General features: G+C 39.0%; 2 protein-coding genes across 3 annotated transcripts in view; both read right to left on the reverse strand.

The window, feature by feature from the left end:
• Positions 1 to 4,464, reverse strand: part of march8 (membrane-associated ring finger (C3HC4) 8) — an 87,263-nt gene extending 82,799 nt beyond the window's left edge. The window contains exon 1 of one of the 2 annotated variants that reach the window (XM_043254817.1): positions 4,288 to 4,464. The gene's annotated coding sequence lies outside the window, so the exon portion shown is untranslated. The remainder of the gene's footprint in view (positions 1 to 4,287) is intronic. The other variant, XM_043254816.1, reaches the window with a different exon arrangement.
• A 918-nt stretch (positions 4,465 to 5,382) lies between these two features.
• Positions 5,383 to 21,688, reverse strand: zfand4 (zinc finger, AN1-type domain 4). The gene is made up of 10 exons (XM_043256124.1): positions 21,262 to 21,688; positions 20,386 to 20,685; positions 16,156 to 16,231; positions 15,386 to 15,453; positions 13,859 to 14,048; positions 12,147 to 12,294; positions 9,936 to 10,970; positions 9,566 to 9,611; positions 7,718 to 7,835; positions 5,383 to 6,374 (listed from the first exon to the last, which is right to left on the reverse strand). The coding sequence occupies exons 2-10, from the start codon at positions 20,567 to 20,569 to the stop codon at positions 6,239 to 6,241; spliced, it is 2,001 nt and encodes a 666-aa protein (XP_043112059.1). The 5' UTR covers positions 20,570 to 20,685; positions 21,262 to 21,688; the 3' UTR covers positions 5,383 to 6,238.
• Between the last annotated feature and the right edge of the window lie 11 nt (positions 21,689 to 21,699).

Consider the following 21,699-nt stretch of genomic DNA (forward strand, 5'->3'; position numbering starts at 1 on the left):
GCATTCATGAAGAAATTACAAATAGTGTGGGACAAGCGGTTTGTTCAAATCACTACATAAATGCATGCAAGAGCAACGTAATCCTGATGTTTCCAGTAGCAAACTCCACTAATTACTTTGTGCAAAAAACTTGATTTTGCCAGAGGGGACAAATTAGCGGAATCCAAAAAATGTACTATTTGTAGCCGTAAGTATTAGACCCCATTATGGATTTTCCTGCAGTCTTAGAAATTTTTTTTTTTTTTTATAAGTGTCTTGGCTAATGCTGGAGTGGATATGCAAAAGCGCCGTCAAGTGCATCAAGCACATTTGAGCAGAAAGGTGAATGTGCTTCATTTAATAGACAGCATTAAAAGCAATGCGCACACGCGGACCGTCGAAAAGCGGCCAATTTTTCAGGAATTCACCCTGTTAGAGTTTCCAATGTAGCCGCGATTTAGAAAAATGTTTTTGGTAATTAAATGTCTTTCTGAGGTCAAAGCAATTTCAGATAATCTAATTACTTTCTACTGTATGGCTACAGCGGTTTTTGTTTCTCTGTCAGAAACACAACCAATTCCAAAGCATAACAATGCAAGTGGTCCACAACTTAATCAGTATATGTTTATTTTAATCCCGTGGAGTTAATGACCTGCGCTGTAGCAATTGTGTTATTATACATATGGCTATATCTGATTAGACTGCAGAGAGCACAAGTTATTATAAAATTCGGGGATTATTCAACACCTATTTCCGAAGGAGGAGTCGCACCATTCGGCATGGAGATACACAACTCTTCATGGCAGGTCTGTCCTGCAGCTACATACATCTTTATGCTAATCATAAACATTTTGTGCAGTGAAGGCCCAGGGGCGGAGCTTGCCTTTCTGAATGAGGATGCAAACGAGAAAGCCCCGATTTACCCAGAATCCGCATACAGATTATACTAAATTATTTTAATACATGCTTCAGAAACGTATGAAAAACGGCCTAATATCGTTTGTGCTTGAAAACCTGCCTGTTTGTTGGCTGGGGCGTGTGATTAACTGAAGTCCTTCACATATTTCTTATATCAACATTTGTGTTAAAACTGTTTCTGATTGATTCAGATTAATTTATGTAATTATGTCTCTCTGGAAAATATTAGCATACAGCGTTAGGCTATGCATTGTATTATGTTCAATATCAAGGGGTTTTTTTTTGTTTTTTTTGTCTTTTCGTTAAAGAAGGATTTTTATTTTTGTTGAGCATTTTATTTATTCATTCACTTCTCAACACCACGGCCAGCATCAAGGCTATTTTCATGGGGATCTCTGAATAAATCGTAATAATTATAAATATTCTAAGGTATACAATCAACAAAAAGACATTTCTGATGTACGCTAGACAATATTTCTAAAATGCATCCAAGTGATACATTTTTAAATAAATAAACCGCTGTCTATTTACATTAAAAACAGTGCAATCTAATATAAAATGTTTCACAGTCACAAAAGTAAAAAAAGTAGTAAAAAAAAAAAATGAGTGCAATAATACCATTTAAATTATTATGACATATCTTTAATACAAATATGCACAGTTAAATATGTATTCATGACTCCATTTCAATGGGACTCTGCTGTATGTCCCTGATTATTTGATTATTCAAATAAATTTAAAAAAGACCATTTTTAAGACCAACTGATTAAATTCATAACACTTTAAAAACGATGAACATTAATGTCATTTTAAACATTTTTACATTCTCTAAAAGTTTACCCAGTAATCTGTCCAACAAGCAACAGGATGGCTTCTTTAAATAATTGCTAGTTCGTGCTATGAAAACAAAATTAAAGTTATTAAAAAACTATTTGACGCATTGACTGATGTATCATCATCATCCTGTACGTACTGAACGCTCTTAAAAGGGGCATCTTCCCCATCTTCACCGAATACATGCTCTAACATCACGTCCTTTCGCACCCCGAGCTTTTATTTAAAACTGCAGACGTGTATTAATCCACACACGCTGATGCACTCAAGATATTTCCTTTCTACCGCTTCATATCTAACGATGTAGGATAAACGCGACCGACCCCAGGCACGCGACATTCAGCTTCACGCAACCTATTCATTAAGCCTCCTCATTAAAACATCCCTGTTCGTCATTCACATCTTCCCATAAGCTGCGATAAGACTCCACGCTCCCTGCAGCCAGAGCGCACAGACGCCACGAATGCCAGAAACACGAATGACATTTCACAACATGGAGGTCACGGCCGAATCTTGATACGACGCGCAGTCGCTAAGGTCTCCCCGGATGGACGACATTGGTGAAATGCCTTCCTTTTCAAAGAAATTCGCTGGAAGGGAGGCGACTCCTGAAACACGTACCTCCCACGAAATCTTCTTAAAACCTTGTGTAACTTCAAAAAACACACCGACGGGTCCAGAAAGTGCGCGCTCGGCGCACAAAGCCATCTATTGTTTTATCTGTTGTGACACGCTTTAAAGACGAGAGTGATGTTGCAAAATGATAAGAAGGTGTATAAGAAGTCAGGTCATGTGACAATGCAAAGCTATTACTACCATCTTGTTAATAAGGCATAAAAGCTGCACTTATTATTTCTGTAATTCATAATAGAATTGTTATTTTATTTAAGTTAAGTTAAGGAGACCTGGACCAGTGGGCGAATGAGGAAGTTGTCACAAGGCCTATATATTTATTAGTGACTATAAATCAGATGCTCGTTTAATAGCTAATAGTTTGATGCTGCCTTATATCACAATAACTTTCGTAAAATAATTTTATTTTACAAGTATTTTACAAGCTACATTATGCACGCTTTTGCTGTTTGCGTATTGTTTCCTGTTTTATAATTTTTTGTGTGTTTTAATTAAGCTACCTCAAAAGGTACTTTCGGTTAAAACGCATTTTGTCATTGTTTCCTGGCCAATAATAGCGGAAACGTTCGTGAAGTTTTTACAATCAAGCCTTTGAAAGGTCTATAAAGAAACTGACAGTACGGCAGGCTACAGACAACACGCACAACACAAACAAACAAACAAACATACAGTAGGCTGTAGACAAAATGATGCGCTTACCGCCATGGCCATCAACACCTCAACAAAACCGGCAGTTCAAAGCCATCCTTTAATTGAGAAAGACTAGGAACGCGCCTGACGCACAGTCACCGATCCGCCCCAAACACAAAAGCCCACCAAAATGTTTACAGTACGCACTTATGCAGCGCTGTAATCCATCCTGCATCCATCCGACAGACCCGCTGCAACCCAAGCGCGCTGGATGCACCGCCCGGACAGCGGCGACGTCCGATTCGCTCTTGGGAGTCGGATCTTTTCCGGCGAATCGACTGGCACGGTTCGCTAAACTCGAGCGAACGACTCGCCCGCCCGGCTCGTTAATTCGCCGTGGCGGCTTAACGCTGCAGCAGTTTCACAAACGAAACCGGTAATGTTTCGCGTTCACGTAGCACTTGCAAAACAGTTTCACCCGAGTGATTTTTAGTCAACGTTGAGAGTGAATGCCGAACATTTATCAGAAGGTTATCCGTGTTTGCGGCAAACGTAACGGTCGAAACAGCAGTAGGCTGAATAGTAATACCTTTTTTTCCACAACAAGTCCAAAGTCTCAGGTGAAATGACGTCACAAAAAAGAATCACTTCTGAACTGACTCTTTGGAAAGAGCCGCTCAAAAGAACCGCTTTGCTAACTACGCGTCCAACGGAGCGACTGCGATCAAAGCGCTAGTTTCCCCCGGAGTCATTACAGTCTTTTATACTGTACGCATCTTTCCCTGGCGGTAATCAAGTCGTACAGTTATTACAACGGCTTGGCTGATGATGCCGGGCTGTGAAAGATGACAGCTGCAGACCACCGGACAGTCCTGCCTTGCCTCGTTTCCAGAACACTTTCATTTCGACCAAGTACAATAGGCTCGCTAAAAAACACACACACACACTGTTGCTTTTTGACGGTCTGCAGCTACATAATCGAGGCTGTCAAGGCAAACGCGCCACGCGTAACGACAAATCAGTTCAGCGGCGTTCCTGCAAGCGTTTAAACAGCGGGCTGCGGTCGCAATCGCCGTTTATACAGCAAACCAATGCCTTCTGCAGCGCCAAACGACGTGACACGCGAATTAGACGTTTCTAACGTGCGTTTCGAGACGTAGCACTCCTAACCCGACGTGCCAATCCCCCCCAAAAAAAGACGCACGGTATTTCGACCGTGTTTTCTTACTGTGACAGCGGCGCGGTTCACCGTCCTCGCGCGCCTTTACGCGATTCGCTCGAGCGCTTACCTACCTCGCGTTTCCCCGTCCGCGCGAGCGATGTTTTTGTTTTTATTTCACGGTCTCCATCTGATAGCGTGCGTCATGTCCACCGACTTCCGCGTTCGGGCAGGAAAATCGGGGCTGCAAAAAGAAAATAAATCGGAGAGGGCATGCGCGTACTACCGTCTACTCCAGCGCCAATAATTTATGCTCACAGCTGATCCAGCGCGGGGGGGGTTATTAATCACTCTTATTCTATTCAGAATTGAACTTTTCGCGCGCCGGGGGTGGCGATGATCCCTTTGTTTTTTTTCTCATTTCTGCTTCGTGTCTATGCAAACCTTTTACTGGTTAAAACGGCGCAGTGTTGGGTGTGTGTTCACACGTTTCTCCTTTTAATGAACGGAATTGAAAGATGTTGCTTTCTAATCACTGTAATGGTGGTTAAAGACAATACAAGAGAGCAGGGATGGGCTTGATGTGCCCTGCTCCTCCTAGTCTTGTTTGGAGGAACACAACAGATGATCCTGTGTGTCATGACAGAGAGGGCAGCTAAAGGATGTGTCATGCTTTAAAAGGGTTTACACGTTTTATCAGCACGTTCTGTGCTCAAGAGCATTGTCCAAACATGCTTTGATTCACTGTTACCTAATGCATGTGGTTATGAATTGTGCGTGCATGAATCAAGTACAACAGTCTGGACACTACAATCAATTACATTTGTGTGCGTGTATAAGTCATCAAATGTGTGAAACTTAACCAGTTAAACCAGTTTTTCTTGTATTAAAAGATACACAGGACAAATCTTATACTCACTGGAAAAAAATAAGATCTGTAACACAAAAGTGATTCAATAAAATTGTGCATCTAAAAAGCTCATGCACAAATACCAATTCTTTGTTTTGAGCAATAGCCGTTTCATTTAGCGTAAACTAGTCTAACTTTTTTGTTTAGGAAAATTTTAGATGGTTTAGAGACATTTAAAAAAAAAAAACAATTGTAATCATAACACAATTCAGAGGTGGTTCACGCTACAGACAGGATCACAGTTTAGTCAAATGAAGTGGAAAGTGTGTTAAAACACGACTATTAATATACTCAAGAGAGTCAAGAGAAAATAAATAAATAAAAGGAAACACAACGATATTTTATTAGGCTCATAACTCGACAATTACAGAAAAAAGCGAATAACAACCGCCGCCTTCTGAGCAGCTTTTCAAATACTAAGGTACAAAAAGGATCGTTCGTCATGGCAACCAGTCAATTGTTCACATCTTATCATGCCAAGCCCTTATATAAAGTTGGTTTAGAATGCTACATGGTCAAGCTGCATAGTGTAGTGTGTACGGCCCGACGGAGCCTATATACTTCATTCTCAAAGCGAACCAAGGTTAAACAGTCTTGTTATAACACGAGCGTACAGTGCTTGGCATTTTCCATGATAAGAAGTGTTCGGAGTAGAGCGCTGCTAGACAGGGATGAGGAGTAATGTCTCAGGAATATAAGAAAGGTCTAATAGGAAACTTACAAAAGACGAAACGGCACATAGTTCAAGCACACAGACCCCCATCTCCACAAGAGATATTCAGCATTACTAAAGTGCATCTCTGCAAGACTTGTCATGAAAAGTGATTGTTGGTTCTATTAAAAAAAAATAATAATAAAGCAAAACACACAGAGAAACACGTAAGTAGATATGTAGTTGTGTATTTTGCTTATTTAAAAGTTTTTACTCGTTTTAAAAGTTTGTTCGCGTGATATAAAGGTTTTTTTTAGAAACTATTTACATGCAGGGTTTCGTATTTTGAAGTCATTTACAGACAGCAGACGAAGGTGTTTTCAAAGGCAATGCTAATGCTAATGTTTCCCTACTAGACTTTTAAGCAAACGTGGTAATAAAAGCACAGGTTGGTGATCAAGGTTTTCTCCCTTTTAATAGCTGATGGATATCGTGTCTTTTTTTTCTCTCTCTCTCTCACCCTTCATATTTTGGGCAGCTTCGGTGCACTTATGATGGGGTTGGTCTCCTGTAGAAAGCGCCGGCCCGCGCTTTTGTAGTCGTAGCTGCAGTCGTGGGTCTCCGAGTAGCGGTGCATGGAGCAGAAGATGTTGCCACACCTTGCACGGAAATAAATAGATAGCTTCATGAGAACGGCAATAATCAGCAGTCCGACCAATGTTTCCTCTAAGCTGCTCGAGAGAAAGTGCACTCCTGAAATTGCCTCCTCAGAACTGAATAAATGGATGGTGTTTGAAATTAATCCGGATGTCCATTGATTTTCGGTATGGAACTAAAGCGGTTAGAAAACCGTACGGGAAAAAAAAACAGCTCACAGCAAGAGCAAATGGAATCGTTTCTAAACGTCCCACACAGAAGCATCTCGTTTTCACCGCGGCTTATTTTTCTTGTGAAAGTAACTTTAACGGAACAATTCTTGACTTTTTTAACAGTAATTATAGACTGCATTTATTTTACAAAAATGTAGGAATACAAAGAAATTTGCTGCTGAAGAATAATGCCTCGAGGCCCATCCACAGCAAGGATGATAATTATAAAGAAAGCTATATTATCATCCACACAGACGGATGATATTATTTATTATAAGAACACACCGCAGCTTTGGCGTCTGATGATTAAATGTTCTGGCTCTTTACAGTCTGGTGAATTCTGATTGGCAATCATTGTTTTTATGACTCATAAGCTGAAAAAAAAAATACCTGAAAGCAATTCCAATGTGTTTTTAATCACTATATTGTGCCGTGGAATTTATAGTCATTGTCATAATAATTGCCGTGGATGGGCTTTTAATATTATTACTGATAAAATAGATGTGCTACTTAGTAGTGGGCTTTTGCTCAACGAGAATGAAAGTGAAAAATGTATATTGTATCATACTGACTATAAATGTTCAAATGAACCTGTGAAGAAATCAATAATATAAATTTTATCTAACTAATATTTACTGCACTCCAAACTAACTTAAAACATTATGAACACAGCATCTTAAAATCCCTATCATCCACAACACAAGCTTAAGCGTAAGTTTTGTAAGAGTTTATAGCGATTACAGTCATGCTACAAACAAATAAATCTGTCGCGCTGAAAAGAAAGCACTGTTTGTATCACACTATTGTATATTATTTTGTATCAGTCTAGCTGGATGGATTATATAAGGCACGGGAGAGAATAACAGGCGCAGCTTTCTTTTTAGTCCTATTCAAAGACGCATCATATAAGACTTCGCTTTGATCAAAGCTTCGAGACAACCTACAGAGAAACTGAAGAAAGTCACAGATGGCAGCAATGCCACATGACATATAAGAAAACTACTGTCACATCCAAGCAGAAATAGCTCTGTTTTACTTCACTGCACAGGCGTGCTTCCCTTTAAGATTAGAGATATACATTAACTTCAGTTGTAAAATAACGAAAACCTTATACAGGGAGATACGCACTGTACCTGCATTCATAGCTGGTGGCCAACCCGGTCTTCTTACCACAAAGGAAGCAGTGCTTTGAACTCTTCTTCTTTGTTCCGGTGGGAACCTTCACAGGGGGCAAGTGATGTGTTGGAGTGCCTAAACCAACATCACCACAAACACAGACAATCACAGGAATAGAATGAGAGAGACAGTTACGACAACTATAAAATACAGATTCATGTACTTGAACCTCCCTGTTTATTCCTATACAAGTCACAGAAAGGAGCAGGGAAAAGACACACGTTGTGACAAAAAAATGCCAAGCGCTGGGGCATGAGATTGGATTTCCAGTCATGTACTTGCTGGTCTATCTATTCTGTTATTTGCCATCGCTGTTGCATTTTCAAGCCAGTGACAATCTCGAATGTGACAGAACATTCAGACGCTCTGAAACACTGGCGGTAAAATGTCAGGGAACATTTCCCAAATGTATCAGGACCACCTGTTGCAAAACCATCATCCAGGCTCTTAAGTGCACAATCACGCAGCCAGTCTCTCCAAGAATCACACTGAGTCTGACTGAAGATGCGCTCCTGTTTTGTGTGTCATTTTGCATGCATGCATTTGTAAACATGTGACTGTGTGAATGTTTATCTATGCGGTCGAGCGGCGGAGATCATTTCCCGTTTTTTGGTTTCAGTCAGCAGTTATTCTCTGTATGACTGTGAATATTTTATATTTGCTGGCCTCATTTAAAATGCAACACCTCCTGTAAGAAAGTGCAGACCAGCCCTGCAGTCCTCACCCCTCTAACTGACCTTCTGGAAACTATTTTACAGACTGATATGCAGTGCTGGTCATATGAATTAATCGACCACTGTTTGGCATTCTGAGATTATCACACTGGCTAAAACCCCTGCCTGCTTGACCTATAAAACTTTCCCAAAATGTGATACAGCTACAATTTCATATTTTTCATATAATGTGTGTGTGTGTGTGTGTGTGTGGGTATTGCATCATTTTGCATTAATGAAAATGTGCAAAATTAAATATTCAAAACATGTTTACCATACAGCCGTTCACTACATAATTTAAAAAACTAAAATATATTTATAATTTATATGCACCAATATAGAATTAGACATTAATAAAGGCATACAGAGACATCTATGTGAACGGTTTTATTAAAGAAGCCAATTAATCGGGAGCAAAGTAAAATCAGTGTTTCTTAATTTTACATTAAAAGCAAAATAGCCATTTCTGTTTTAATTCTGTGAAAGATTTTGTAATTTATTTCTGCGACGGCAAAGATTAAGCAGCTTCAGTGTCACGTTATCATTCAGAAATCATTCAACGTGATGATTTGTTGCACCAGACACATTTCTTGTCATCATGCTTGAAAACAGTTGCTTAATATTCTTGTGACAAATAAAAAAACACCAAAGAACAGCAAATCTTTTTTTAACAATATAAAAGTTGCTTCGCTGTTACTTTTCAACAATTTATTGCGTCCTTGCTGAATAGAAGTGTTAAAAAATCTTAAAATCTTATCTTAAAAAATAAATAAATATAAATGTTCAACGTACTTAAACAATCAAGACCCTGCCCCCTAAACCAAAGATCCAATCCAAGTCGGTATTAGTACTTAACTAGGCTGGAGGCAGCTTAAAAGTTTCACAAAGTGCAGCGTGACATTAAAGCAGTGGCCTGTGGATTTACTGACTTACAGAGTAAGACAGGTGTAAAAATAGTTAAAGCGGTGGCGAGTGGAAAAGTATGACAAACGGCAGACACACATGACATTACTCTCAACGGCAAAAAAAAAAGTTTATCTGTGATACGGTTCATAATGCTTCATTTCACACTGTTTATGTCAAGCCACTCACCTAATCTCTTTATTGAACTGGAGAGGCCGCTTGATGAGCTTGATGGCTGCAACGGCAAGATTTCGCATGATAAAGCATTTGTGAGATTGCCACAGCACTATTCTCATTAGCTGAAATGCCAAAACTAATGAATTGCACTTGTAATCTGTCTAGCTCGGTGTATAATGTGCAGCAAGTGTCCTTTCGTGACAGGAAACGCGCTCTAGTAGAAGCAGTAATATTACACGACAGCATCCGCATGTCATATTGAGTTCAAGCAAATACGGTGTCTCCTTGTAGCCCGCTGAGATCAAATGAACATGTTTTTTTTGAAGCTGTACAAACAGCGGATCTGTAAAAGCAGAAGCATAAGTCAAGGTTACAAACTCACCGTGTGGCCAGCTGCTCTCTGTAGGGGGGAGATCCTCCTCAGCAGGTCTTCCTGCAACAGATGGATGTTGGTTGGTAGGGGGGCGGCTGTAGCACATAACCTGCCCAGAGCAAACGGCCCGGCAAGGGCTTCTTGACCACCACCGCCTGCAAGAGAGGCCAGGAGCTCTGCATTGCTCATCGAACCCAGTGGCTCTTTAGCCGCCTTGTTAGCCATCTTCGTAATGTCTCGGGCTTCGCTTTTGGAAATCACCTCCGAATGCTTGTCGACTTTGAGCCCACATACAGATGTGGTGCGTGACGGGGAGCTGACTGGAAGAGACGGGCTGTTGCTAGTTCTGAGGAGAGCTTGGGCTGGACTGGAGGAACCTGTAAACTCAAAGTGCTGTGGTATGTGAGGAGGTGGGAGTGGGTCAGGTTGAGCCAGCCAGTTCGGATTGATGGCTTGGGAAAGGAGAGGAGCTGCGGAGTTGGGTTCCGGGACAGTTATAGAGCTCAAACCTCGCTCTCGCTGAGTGGAGGATATGTCCAGACTCAGAGGCTGGGGAAGGTTGAAGGGTACAGCTTTAGGCGGCTCCATCACCGCTGAGTTGTCGCTCTGGAGATCGCCCTCATCTTGAACTCCAGAACTGGACAGAAGCGATACGGGGGGATAAACGCAGTCTCGCATGACTTTAGGCCCTCTCATATCCAGCCTGGACACTTTGGGAGGGAGTCTGATCTTCCTGGGCACTGGATTATCCCACGGTTCCTCGGCCTGGAGCATGTATACGCCAGAAGCTGCAGAGGAAGGAGGAGCCCGGCTGGAGGAAGTGGGACTCGGAAAGGATGTGAATGGTTGGCGGGAGGAGCCAGCAGCAGGGGATGAAACTGCAGCTTGCTGCTGATCGCCGATCGGAGGTAGGTGCGTTGGAGAAGCGTGGCCTATTTGAGGAAGGACGCGAAACATTCGATGGTGTCGGGAAGAGCCGAGCGAACCGCTGCAGGGCCGCGGGCCCACTGGAGGTCTGACTTTTAACTTAGCAGTTTTCTTGGGCTGACGAAGACACAAGAAAACAAAATCACACGCATATCATGCACAATAAGGCACAGAAAAGATATTGCAGATATGATCAGGAGTGGGAGATATAAATAGCAGTATGAGTCACAGTAAAATGAGATTTTTTTAAACAATTTAATGTACAATTTAAAGATGCATTAACAATAACTAGTGCCATCAAATGATTAATCGCAGTTTATTGCATCCAAAATAAAAGTTTTTGTTGACACAATATATGTATGTGTACTGTGTATATACACATGCATGTATATGTATTAACTATATTTTTTATAACATAAATGATATCAATATAAATATAGACATTTAAATAAAAAAGATTTTATATACTGTCTGTGTGTTTAGACAATACAGATAAGCCAAAATGTATAATATTTATACTCAAAATAAACACTAAAACTACCTTACTGTTAATAAGCAGTTAATTAGGAGTTTACTGAGGCAAAGGTCATAGGTTGATTGGTTGAAAGGTCCTTTTGATGCATGCAAACCACAATAATAATTTCTGAAAGAAGTCTGAAAAAAGCTTAACATTATATACCTTATTAAACCCTGAAATTAATATTGATATTAATATTAACAAAAAAAATTTAACATAAAATGATATAAATTCATTACTATTATAATAGGTTATTAAATTGAAAAGCACTGAATTCATAGTGTTCAAACATTTTAAGCTGTTAGAGACTAAAACACGGCACTATAATGTGTCAAGTTGCGATATTGCTCGTAACGCTAACTAATTAAACTGTGCTTCATGTTACACCTCTTAATAAGTTTTCCTCAACACATTTTTAAAAAATGTAGACAGAAGCAATAACAACATGGTTTCCTACATATAGAAAAACAAATATAATTGTCTAGTGACAACTATGCATAGTTAAGAGTGAATAATTAACTTCACGCGTCAATCTGCTGAGCTTGTAGTTATTACGGCGCTGGTTAATCAGACACAGCGTGGGATGGGCGGCACACCCTCAAGCCAGCTGGAGAACTGTGCCGTACACTTCCATAGCGCTTCACCGACAAATTTAATAACTGCGTTTGACAGTAAAGATGTTCATGCACTTCAGGATAAGATGATCTTGTTGGAATATGTGGAAGAGGAACGAGAAACGATTAAGGAGCATGTCTAGTCAGCCTATTCTGTTGTACCTTTTTGTTAAGGTTCATATTCTCCATCTTGGCCTTGAGCAGCTTCATCTTGCTCATTGTGATGGAGTTCTCTAGCGTCTGCTGTTCTGAAGATGCACCCTCTGTTTCCTCCTCCTCCTCCGCGTACACATTGTGAACAGAAGCGCCACTGAAACACATGCATGGATGAATTCTTCTATTATTTGTTCTCAACAGCGCTGTTCGATTTCCTTATGCTACACTGAAAAAAAATAGCAAAAAAGGCTCCGGGGTTCATGATTAGGATTTACCTAACAAGGATTGTTTGCAGTTAATGAAGCAAAACCAGCTGATTACAGCACTGCAGTTCCAACCGAATTACTCAAAAAAGATTTCAAGTAAAAGAAGGAAGCCCTTATTAGTTTCATTTTCTCTGTAAAATGAAACTACTAAGGCTAATAAGGCTTGGTTAGCCAACTACAAATGGCTAACCAAGTTTGCTTTCCGATGAAAAAGCAGTATATGTCACAAAGTTAGCTGACATTAAAAAAAATCTAAACATTAGAAAGGTAAAGTGTGTTATCTGTGTGTCAAAATGGAATTGCAAACATACTTATTTTAACATTTTATGAAAAAAAAAATGTCAGTAGAGGGTTGCAAGAGTGTTCTTGGTGGCTGCTGACCGGCACAAGTAACTGATATACTGCTTTATAGATATGGACCAGATAATGATGAAAGTTTTGATTTAAAATGCATAATTTTAATATTTGAGGGAAGTTATGATTTAAAACGCATAATATTTATAGTATTGTCTAAATGTGTGACCTTGGGCTACAAAACCAGTCATACGTAGCACAGGTATAGTTGTAGCAATAGCCAAAAATGCATTGTATGAGTTAAAATTCTTGATTAAAGAGTAAAGATCATATTCCATAAAGACATTTCCTACCATGAATGTATTAAAACATAATTCGTACTACGCATTGCTAAAAACTTAATTCGGACAACTTCTCAATATTTGGATTTCTTGCACCCTCAGATTCTACATTTTCAAGTAGTTGTATCTTAGACCAAATATTGCCCCTAACCTAACAAACCATACATCGATGGAAAACTTATGAATGATATATAAATGTGTTAAATTATTTTAAATGGTTCTTAATTAATTAATAATTAAAGACACTTAATTCTGCATGTAACATGTATGATCACATATTTGTTTTAGGTTTCCCAAAGATTACATTTAACATTTTTAGTCAATTACTGGTGTTTCATAGGGTTAGATGACAGATATTCTCAGATATTCTGGTTCACAGATATGATTTCTGCTTCAATGCGAGTCAGCCGTTTTATCATGTAACTATGTATATTTCCATATATAAATGTATGTATAATTCTTTGAATTCTATTTGAATGCATATTCATTTTAACATGTTAAAATAACATTTACATTACAAGCTACTAAAGAATTGGCGCGTTTATGGTTAAATGATATCAAAGGCAAATTATTTATGGATTTACATAATACGCGGAAATCGTTTTTATTTTTATTTTTTAGCTTCTGTTACGGTGATTCTAATGATGCAGATGTTGCAGACCGTTAAGCTTGCCAGTAAATGCTGATGCATGTCATCATTACCAAAGCAACATGACACATGAAAACCGTTATTCTAAAACATCTGCTTCCATCTAAAAAGGGAACCAGAGAGCAGCGTGTTGTTCCTCTTGGCAAGCAATTTCTCTTTTGAACTGACCTCAATGATTCAGACACAGGTGTAAGAGTTCCATCTCCTCTATCCACCACTCGGAAGAAATTGAGCTGATCTCCCTCACGGTACACCAGGAAGGTGACCTGTTTATTAGGCAGAGACTTTTCCCACATCTCCTCCCTCCCTGCATCAAGGCAGTCAGCGATATCCCTCACAGAGTCATCCGTCACTGTCACTGCAGGTAACGAGAAGAAACAGGGTGCTGGTCACTAATCAATATCAGACTGGTAACTAACTGTGTGCCTGCGCACTTCCTGGAATGGTAATGAGCAACTTTTTTTTCCCCTTGACCTCAAAACCAATGCACAACGGCGCATAGGAAGGACCAGAAAGTTGCAACAATTCCAGCTTGCGCTGAACTCCAGCAGTTCTGTGTTGCAGCAGCACTTGTCAAGACTTTCCGCAGCCAATCATAAACTGTCTCGGGGGTCTCCTCGTTAAATATTCATGTGGTTTGTATAGTCGCAGAAACTTCCATGTGTTGCATTTCACTTCAGCGTCTGAGGAGAACAGCGCTGAAGAGCGAAGGCAAGTGTTGAACAGACTGTAATGAATATTAACAAAACTTTTACTCTTGAAAGACAAAAATATTCAACAGAAAACAGAAAATAAAAAAACATTAATTATTTTAATGCATTAAATATACTAAATACATTTGGCACAGGTATTATTAATTATTGAAAATGTCTATTTTTACCTTTATGCTCAAAATATTATTGTCAACAATTTATCAATTTATTTAACAATTTATTTACCTTTGTTACTTTTAATCATCATTTGTCTTCTCCAATATTTTAATACGTTTAAACCTGCCCTTTTGTCACAATTAACTGCAAGCTTGTTTAGATCTGCCAGTAACACTTTAGAACAGGTAACACTTGTTAACTATTAACTACGACTTTACCCTCAATAAATTTTTTATTTGCTGCTTATTAATAGTTACTAAGGTAGTACTTAAGTTTGGGTATTGTGTACGATTAGGGATTTAGAATAGAGTCGAGTAGAAGGAGGCAATAACATGTGCTTAATTAGCACAAACAAATGGTTAATATTCTAATAATGTGCATTCTAATACGCAAGTAATAGGTGTAACGGTAAAATAAAGGGTTACCGATTTGCCTCTATCAAATCAACAACCGATGGATCGAACCAAGGAGTAGTTTTCTGGCCAAACATGTTATTGATGTAGATGCCTTAGAAAAGATGCCATATATCTAAAAGTATACCTGCAGCTTTATAGAGTGAAGACAACTAGAGAAGATCAACGCTGACATTTTTTACAGAGAGACAAGCAGGTACTGAAACACATTGTTTGCTGCACTCCTTAGATCTTGTTATTAAGATCAAACATACGGTTTTCAAAAGCACTCAGGATGAATTAGTATCCCAGAGTAATGTTTAAACAGTGTGAAATAAGGACCGAGATAATCCAGGATTACATTAACCTGGGGTTCGAAATGACAGGTTTAACATTTTCAACTGTCAGAATCCCAGTAGGTGGAGAAAACGCACCTCGTCTGGTGTTCACAGGCCCTCCTCTCATGGCGAGAACCAGCTTGAGAGTGCAGCCCTCTGTGATGCTGAAAACACAACCGTAGGGAAACTCAGTAAACTCAAAATTGCTACTATACAGTTCTGCCTTTATAAATATTTACTCCGCTTAACATGTGAAGCACAATGAGGGCCATCCAACCCCACAATATCTTCCCAAAAAGCCTCCATGTGGAACATTAACTGACAAGAATTTATGACAAATCCACCATCTGTGACCTCCAGACTGAGCCAGGCTGCTCTTGAGAGAAGTGGCTGCGTTTAAAGGAATAGCTCGCCAAAAATGCATACGCTGTCATTATTTACTCACTTCCACGCAATTCCAAACCCTTACACACGATTTCCTTTTTTTCGTAGAAAATAAAAAGAAGATGTTTTCTGAAGAACATCCAAGCTGCTCAAGCGCAAATGAGATTTGAGAGCCACGGTGGAGAGGTTTTCTGTGAATAACAACTTAAATATCACTCTGTTCCTTAAACAAAGCTATCTTGGGGCTTCAGAAGTTATTAAATACAGAGCATAAGTCATTAACTACTCTTATGCTTCTGATGAACCCCTGCTCACAATATAGAGGGTGGGGCGGCTTGGACAGAGAGCAAAACATTTCGGTTTCTGTTCCACAAAAGAAGGAAAGCTTTTAAAGCAACATAATGTGGTATATAAGCGTACTTCCTGTAATGTAACTTCCCGGATTATGTTTTGTAATGCTGAGAATCAGACAGAAAACTCACCTGTAATCGTGTAAGCAGTACTCATCTTCAAGCTCCATACCATTCCATATCAAATGCTGCTGAGAGACGGGGATGCCTGTGAATGAACATGTGTCACAGAATAAGTATATACAGCCATCATTTTTATAATGCAAAGTAAAATACACAGAGCAACAACGGCATTTAATGCATGTCAGACAAAAGAGCAAACAAAGGAGTAACTGCAGAATAACAGGAGCGTGAGGTGAACATCTGATTGCAGTAAATGGTTGACCAAATGGAATGTTTCTGAACTGCAATCACTGCAGGGAAATAGAAAGAGGACAGAAAGAGCAGAGGAAATAAAACCTGGCCTTTGACATCTTGTGAGCAGTAAAAATCAATGTCCAGTGACATTTATAACCGTTACACCCAAGAGTCTTACAAAATGGTTTGGATTATTTTTACAAGGCACAGATTTCAAGCATAACTAAAAACAAAATAGGGGTTTAACTCAATAAAGTACCCGTAGAAGTCACCTTCAACTCATGTTCAACTCAACTGAACATGAGTTGAAAACTGTAAACCAAGACTAGTAAAGCCACGAAAACCTGAGGTAACACTTTAGAATAGGGAACATTTATTCACAATTACCTAGGACGTTTCCTTCAGTGAATTCGTATTAGAAGTTAGTAAGGTATTGGATAGGATCAGGCATGTAGAGTACGGTCATGTGTAACAAGCATTAATATATGCTTCATTTACTATTAAAGGCTAATATTCTAGTAATATGCATGCTAATAAGCAGCTTAAGAGACCCTAAAATAAAGTGTTACCAAACTTGCTATTATGTGTCCTTATTGTATTTAAATGTACTGTCCTGAGATTTACAGGCATATAATTACGCACACACAAAAACTTGGGACAGCTATCTTCATAATTTATGGTGATCTTTTGTTCTTTTTAAAGCTTGACAGCTTCCATCCCAACTTGAATAGGAATTAGAAAGTAGTGTGGGTTTAGAAGAACGCAGGGCCAGGGTGAGTACACCATGATTGACCTTTCGTTTCGCAGTAATTTATTCCTTTGAGATCAAAATGATTTCACGCTACCCGTGTTCGAAGTCAGCAAGATTTTTTTGGTAACATTTTTTTTATGGTCTCCTAACTAGCTGCTTATTAGCATGCAAATTACTACAATATTAGCCATTTATTATTAGCATTTATGTCTTACTCTACATCCCTAATCCTACCCAATACCTAAAATGATTACCTTGCTAACTAATAAGCAGCAAATTATGAATTTACTGAGGGAAAATTCATAGTTAATAGTTAATATATTTTACAATGTCATTTATTAATTTGATGGCAAACCGTGCATCAGCTTCAGTGTCACATGATCTAACATGCTGATTTTCTGCTCAATAAACATTTCTTTTTATAATTAGTGTTGAAAACAGTTGTGATGTTCAATATTCCTGTGCAGACCTTGCTACATTTTTTAGGATCCCTGATGAATAGAAAGTTAAATTAGAAATCTTTGGTAACTGACTTCACCAAAACATAAATGCATCCTTGTATTAATTCATGGCTGGTTAAAGAGACAGAATAGGTTGCCTTGAATGAAGCAATGCTTTAAGCATTCGTTTAGTAATGTTGTCCAAACCATTTCACTATGTTTTTTTTTTTTAGAAAGAAGCCATTTTGATGACCAAGCTCCCTTTCGGACAGAAATATCTAATACACAAACAAGCAGCTTACTTAACCGCAGGAATTTAAAGGAACCTTTAACCATTAATAAACTAAAAGAAGTGAATCAATTCTGTAAAAATGCATGAAAGCAGATCATGGGCGAATCATAAGTCATCAAGAGCGGAACAAACATGACTCAGATCTGCCCCCCTGTGTACACCAAATAAACCAACAATCATCAACTTTACATCTGGTATTGCTAGAAAACTTTTTCGAAGGTCGTTATGTTAGTTTCATTTTAAAACATCGCATTTGTCTTTAAACTTTTTCAGACATCTGCGCCGGCCTGTGATTAAGCGAACAGACGTACCTTTATCAGGTGTAAAGTGCAATAAGACACCAGAACGCAACCATGCAACACAAAACTGGTATCTGTTCCTAGAAGGGGTAGTTTTCTAAGCTGCACCAGCGGGGAGTGTGACACACGCGCGTGAGGTGGTCAGAGTGTGTGTGTGTGTGTGTGTGTGTGTGTGTGTGTGTGTGTGTGTGTGTGTGCGTGGCCTGCCCATTGTTTAGAGACATGCCTAGTCATGCTTTTTAAACTACACACAGTCTCTACGTGTGCGCAACCTTAAACCTAATCTGAAACAGAAGTTTAAAACACATTTCATATTGAAAAGTGGATTACCTCAAAATATCCATCTCTTAGCAATTTTTGGTTGGTCAGATTTGCTTGAGTCACTCAGTCCAAAGGTACGGTCACCTATCCAATATGCTATGATTGTAGCTCAAAAAATTATTTAGCTTTTTTGGAAGAAAAATGTTAGGCCTCTCTTCTCCGACTGGCTAACCGGACTTACTTCTACTCTACATCTTGAAAGAATCCGATGTTCTATCTCTGGGAATGCTGAAAAATTTAATAAAATGTGGGAACCAGTGTTTACTTTTCTTTTGAGCTACAAGGACCAATGATGTTTTTGATTTTATTATTATTATTATTTTTTTTTTTTAAATATGATTGCTGTAATTTATTTTTGGTAGGATATGCTGGTCTAGTACACCGCCATTCTCCCTTTTTGTCTTATTTTTGTGCTTCATTATACATATTGCACCAGTGTTTCTCTTGTTTTGAAGGGTTTGTCTGTCTGTTATTGTTTGTTTCTCTTGTCTGCAAAAACCATAATAAAAATAATAAATCTAAAATATCCATCTCTCATACTTCTTCCCGCAATTGGTCTGATTCCTGGAAGAGGGCAGCGAGTTCGGCTCCAGAGAGTCTAAGATCAGCCGCAACAGCAGAACTAAAACTGGGCCATCGCTCACCTGTAATCCACAGGGCGGATAAAGTCATCTTTAACAAAGCCAACCGCCGCAGACCTGGTGAAACGGGTGCCGTCTTACACATTAAAACACCTGCGCTGGAGATTGGCGCGTTTAAAGACCCGACAGCCGGCGGGACTGAAAACATCCCATCTGGGTTTCCAACGAAGGCTCTTCCGGATGTCGTTAATTGTACACTTATAAGTGAAGAGCACTGCGTCGATCAGACTCGCAAATGAAGAACCCTCGCTCCTCACTTTCAGCCCAGTGTGCAAAGTGACTACGTAAGCTGCGCCCCAAAATAAATAAAAACCTCTTCATTCAAAGAACGCAAACACTTCTCGTTCTGAAAAAGCTGCTTTCGGTCGATCATCCGCGGTGGATGATGGCTGCTTTGCAGGAGCAGCAATTTTAGCTACTGGGTAATGACAACGGCAGCTTTGATGGGGAGGGACGTAATTTATTCTCGTCTCTATTTTGATTGCTCGCGTGTTAAACTGGCGAGACGCGCGTTTTATCTGTAATTGCATGAGCAGATCTGTTAAACAAGTGCAATTACCAAAAACGCAGGTTGTTAATAAACAACTCTATTTCTTCTAAAGCTCTAAATCTGAATGAAAACATCAAACCTGGGCTACTAAAGCCATCTTTAAAACTAACAATGTATATTTAATGTCTCCTCAAAATTGGTCTAAATCACTATCCAAGCCGCAGAGTAATTAGGGTGCATTTGTTATTACAATAAATCAATGTTTCCTTTTAGCATAACATAGACTGGGACTATAATGGACAAAGATTGTTTTTTTTTTTACATTCAAAGATTGATGAATGGAATGCGTTTATAATGTAATGAATAATAAATAATCAGTAAACAAAATCATTAGAATAGCCTAAGCCAGAGCATGTGCTGTGTTACATTTTTCAACTTTTTTAACAGTAGAGGAGAGTAACACCTTGAACTAAAGGTCTTATTTATCAATATTGTAAAATATATATGGGAATATGTTTATTTTTTAGATGTTCTACTACACGTTCAACTTTTTGTAATTACTTAAAGAGTCAAGCGGTCTGACTAATGATTTTTTCGAAGCTGAAATGTTCCACATAATCTCTCACTAAATATGAGCTCAGCATGTATAATGGTCCTAATTACTCAAGAATTAGAAACATGCCGTTTAAAACGCATCTGCCTATTGACGAGTACAATGTCGTTATTATTATAGAGCATGCGCTGTGACCGGGGTCTAGAGAAAACACATACCCTCTAATCTCTGAATCTTGGCTTTGACTGAGACGACCTGCTCGAACGGAGAGACGCGCAGCTGGAAGCAGGTCCCCGTCAAAGTCTCAATGAACAGCTCCATGGTCTCGCTGAAGGGCAGCTTGTAGTGCACAACGCCTACATTGTCATCATTGAAAAACGGTGGGTTCCTCTTGTCAGTCATTATTGCAAAGGACAGGGCTCAGGATGAGACAACAATGAACCCTGCCCAAGGTGGAGGAGCGAGGGCTGAGATGTCTCCTCCGTCACAGTAGAAACACATCATGCATGGAGTTTGGCCTGTGAAGAAATCAGAATTACCTTTTTAAAAAGTGTTATTAAGAGCATTTTAAAATAAGAGTATTTAAATTATACTAATATATATATAAAATCTGTGTGTACACAAAATATATTCATTATATATTATTTTAATATACACACAATGTATATTATATAATATATACATACACAAAAACACACACATATACATACATACACATATATATATATATATATATATATATATATATATATATATATATATATATATATACTTATTTTATACTTATACTACTTATTAACCATATTTTTAATAATAATAATAATAATAATAATAACAATAACAATCTATATCCATCCATCTATGCTGTTGATCAACATTGATCTGTGCTGTAAGTTAATGGATGTTGTGTTATCAGAATGTTTATTTACAATTAGTCCAAAGAACATAAAAGTGTTTTAAAGCTACAAACGGCGCTTTTCTGACTTATTTTCCACAAAGGTCGACCAATACGTCAAGTACCCACAGCTCCAGTCGACTAGTTAGGCTCTCTTTCTTTTCTTCATAGTAGCAGTTACACCTATTTGTCATCTTACCTTGACAGCATCAGGAGATCTGCAGGGAGGGACGGCTGGATCAGAGAGAGTCCTGGCTGATGTCCCAGCCACAACACACCCCAAAAACTAGGTAGTTACCCCAAAAGGTAAAAGCGACCGATTCCCCAGTCTCTGAACTGTTACCCAACAGAAACTTGCACTAAAAGGTGTTGTAATTGTATCGTAGCGGCTAGCTGGTTTAGCAAAGCGGCACAGGCAGGTCGTCGAACTACTCGCGGATGCCGCTAACGCTTACAAACTCCTATAACGCCTTCACCGTTTCTGCACGCCAGTACGTTACCTTATTTTTTCGAGCCACGGATAACCGCTTTTGTTTCGGCGTTATGCGGCTCAAAGGCCCCCATTAAAACAGAATACAAAAATCTGAAAAGGAGGCAGCCTATTGTGATGTTCTTAATTGACAGCGAGGGGAACGAA

Source organism: Puntigrus tetrazona, chromosome 13 (assembly GCF_018831695.1).
Source record: "Puntigrus tetrazona isolate hp1 chromosome 13, ASM1883169v1, whole genome shotgun sequence".
Taxonomy (NCBI): Eukaryota; Metazoa; Chordata; class Actinopteri; order Cypriniformes; family Cyprinidae; genus Puntigrus; species Puntigrus tetrazona.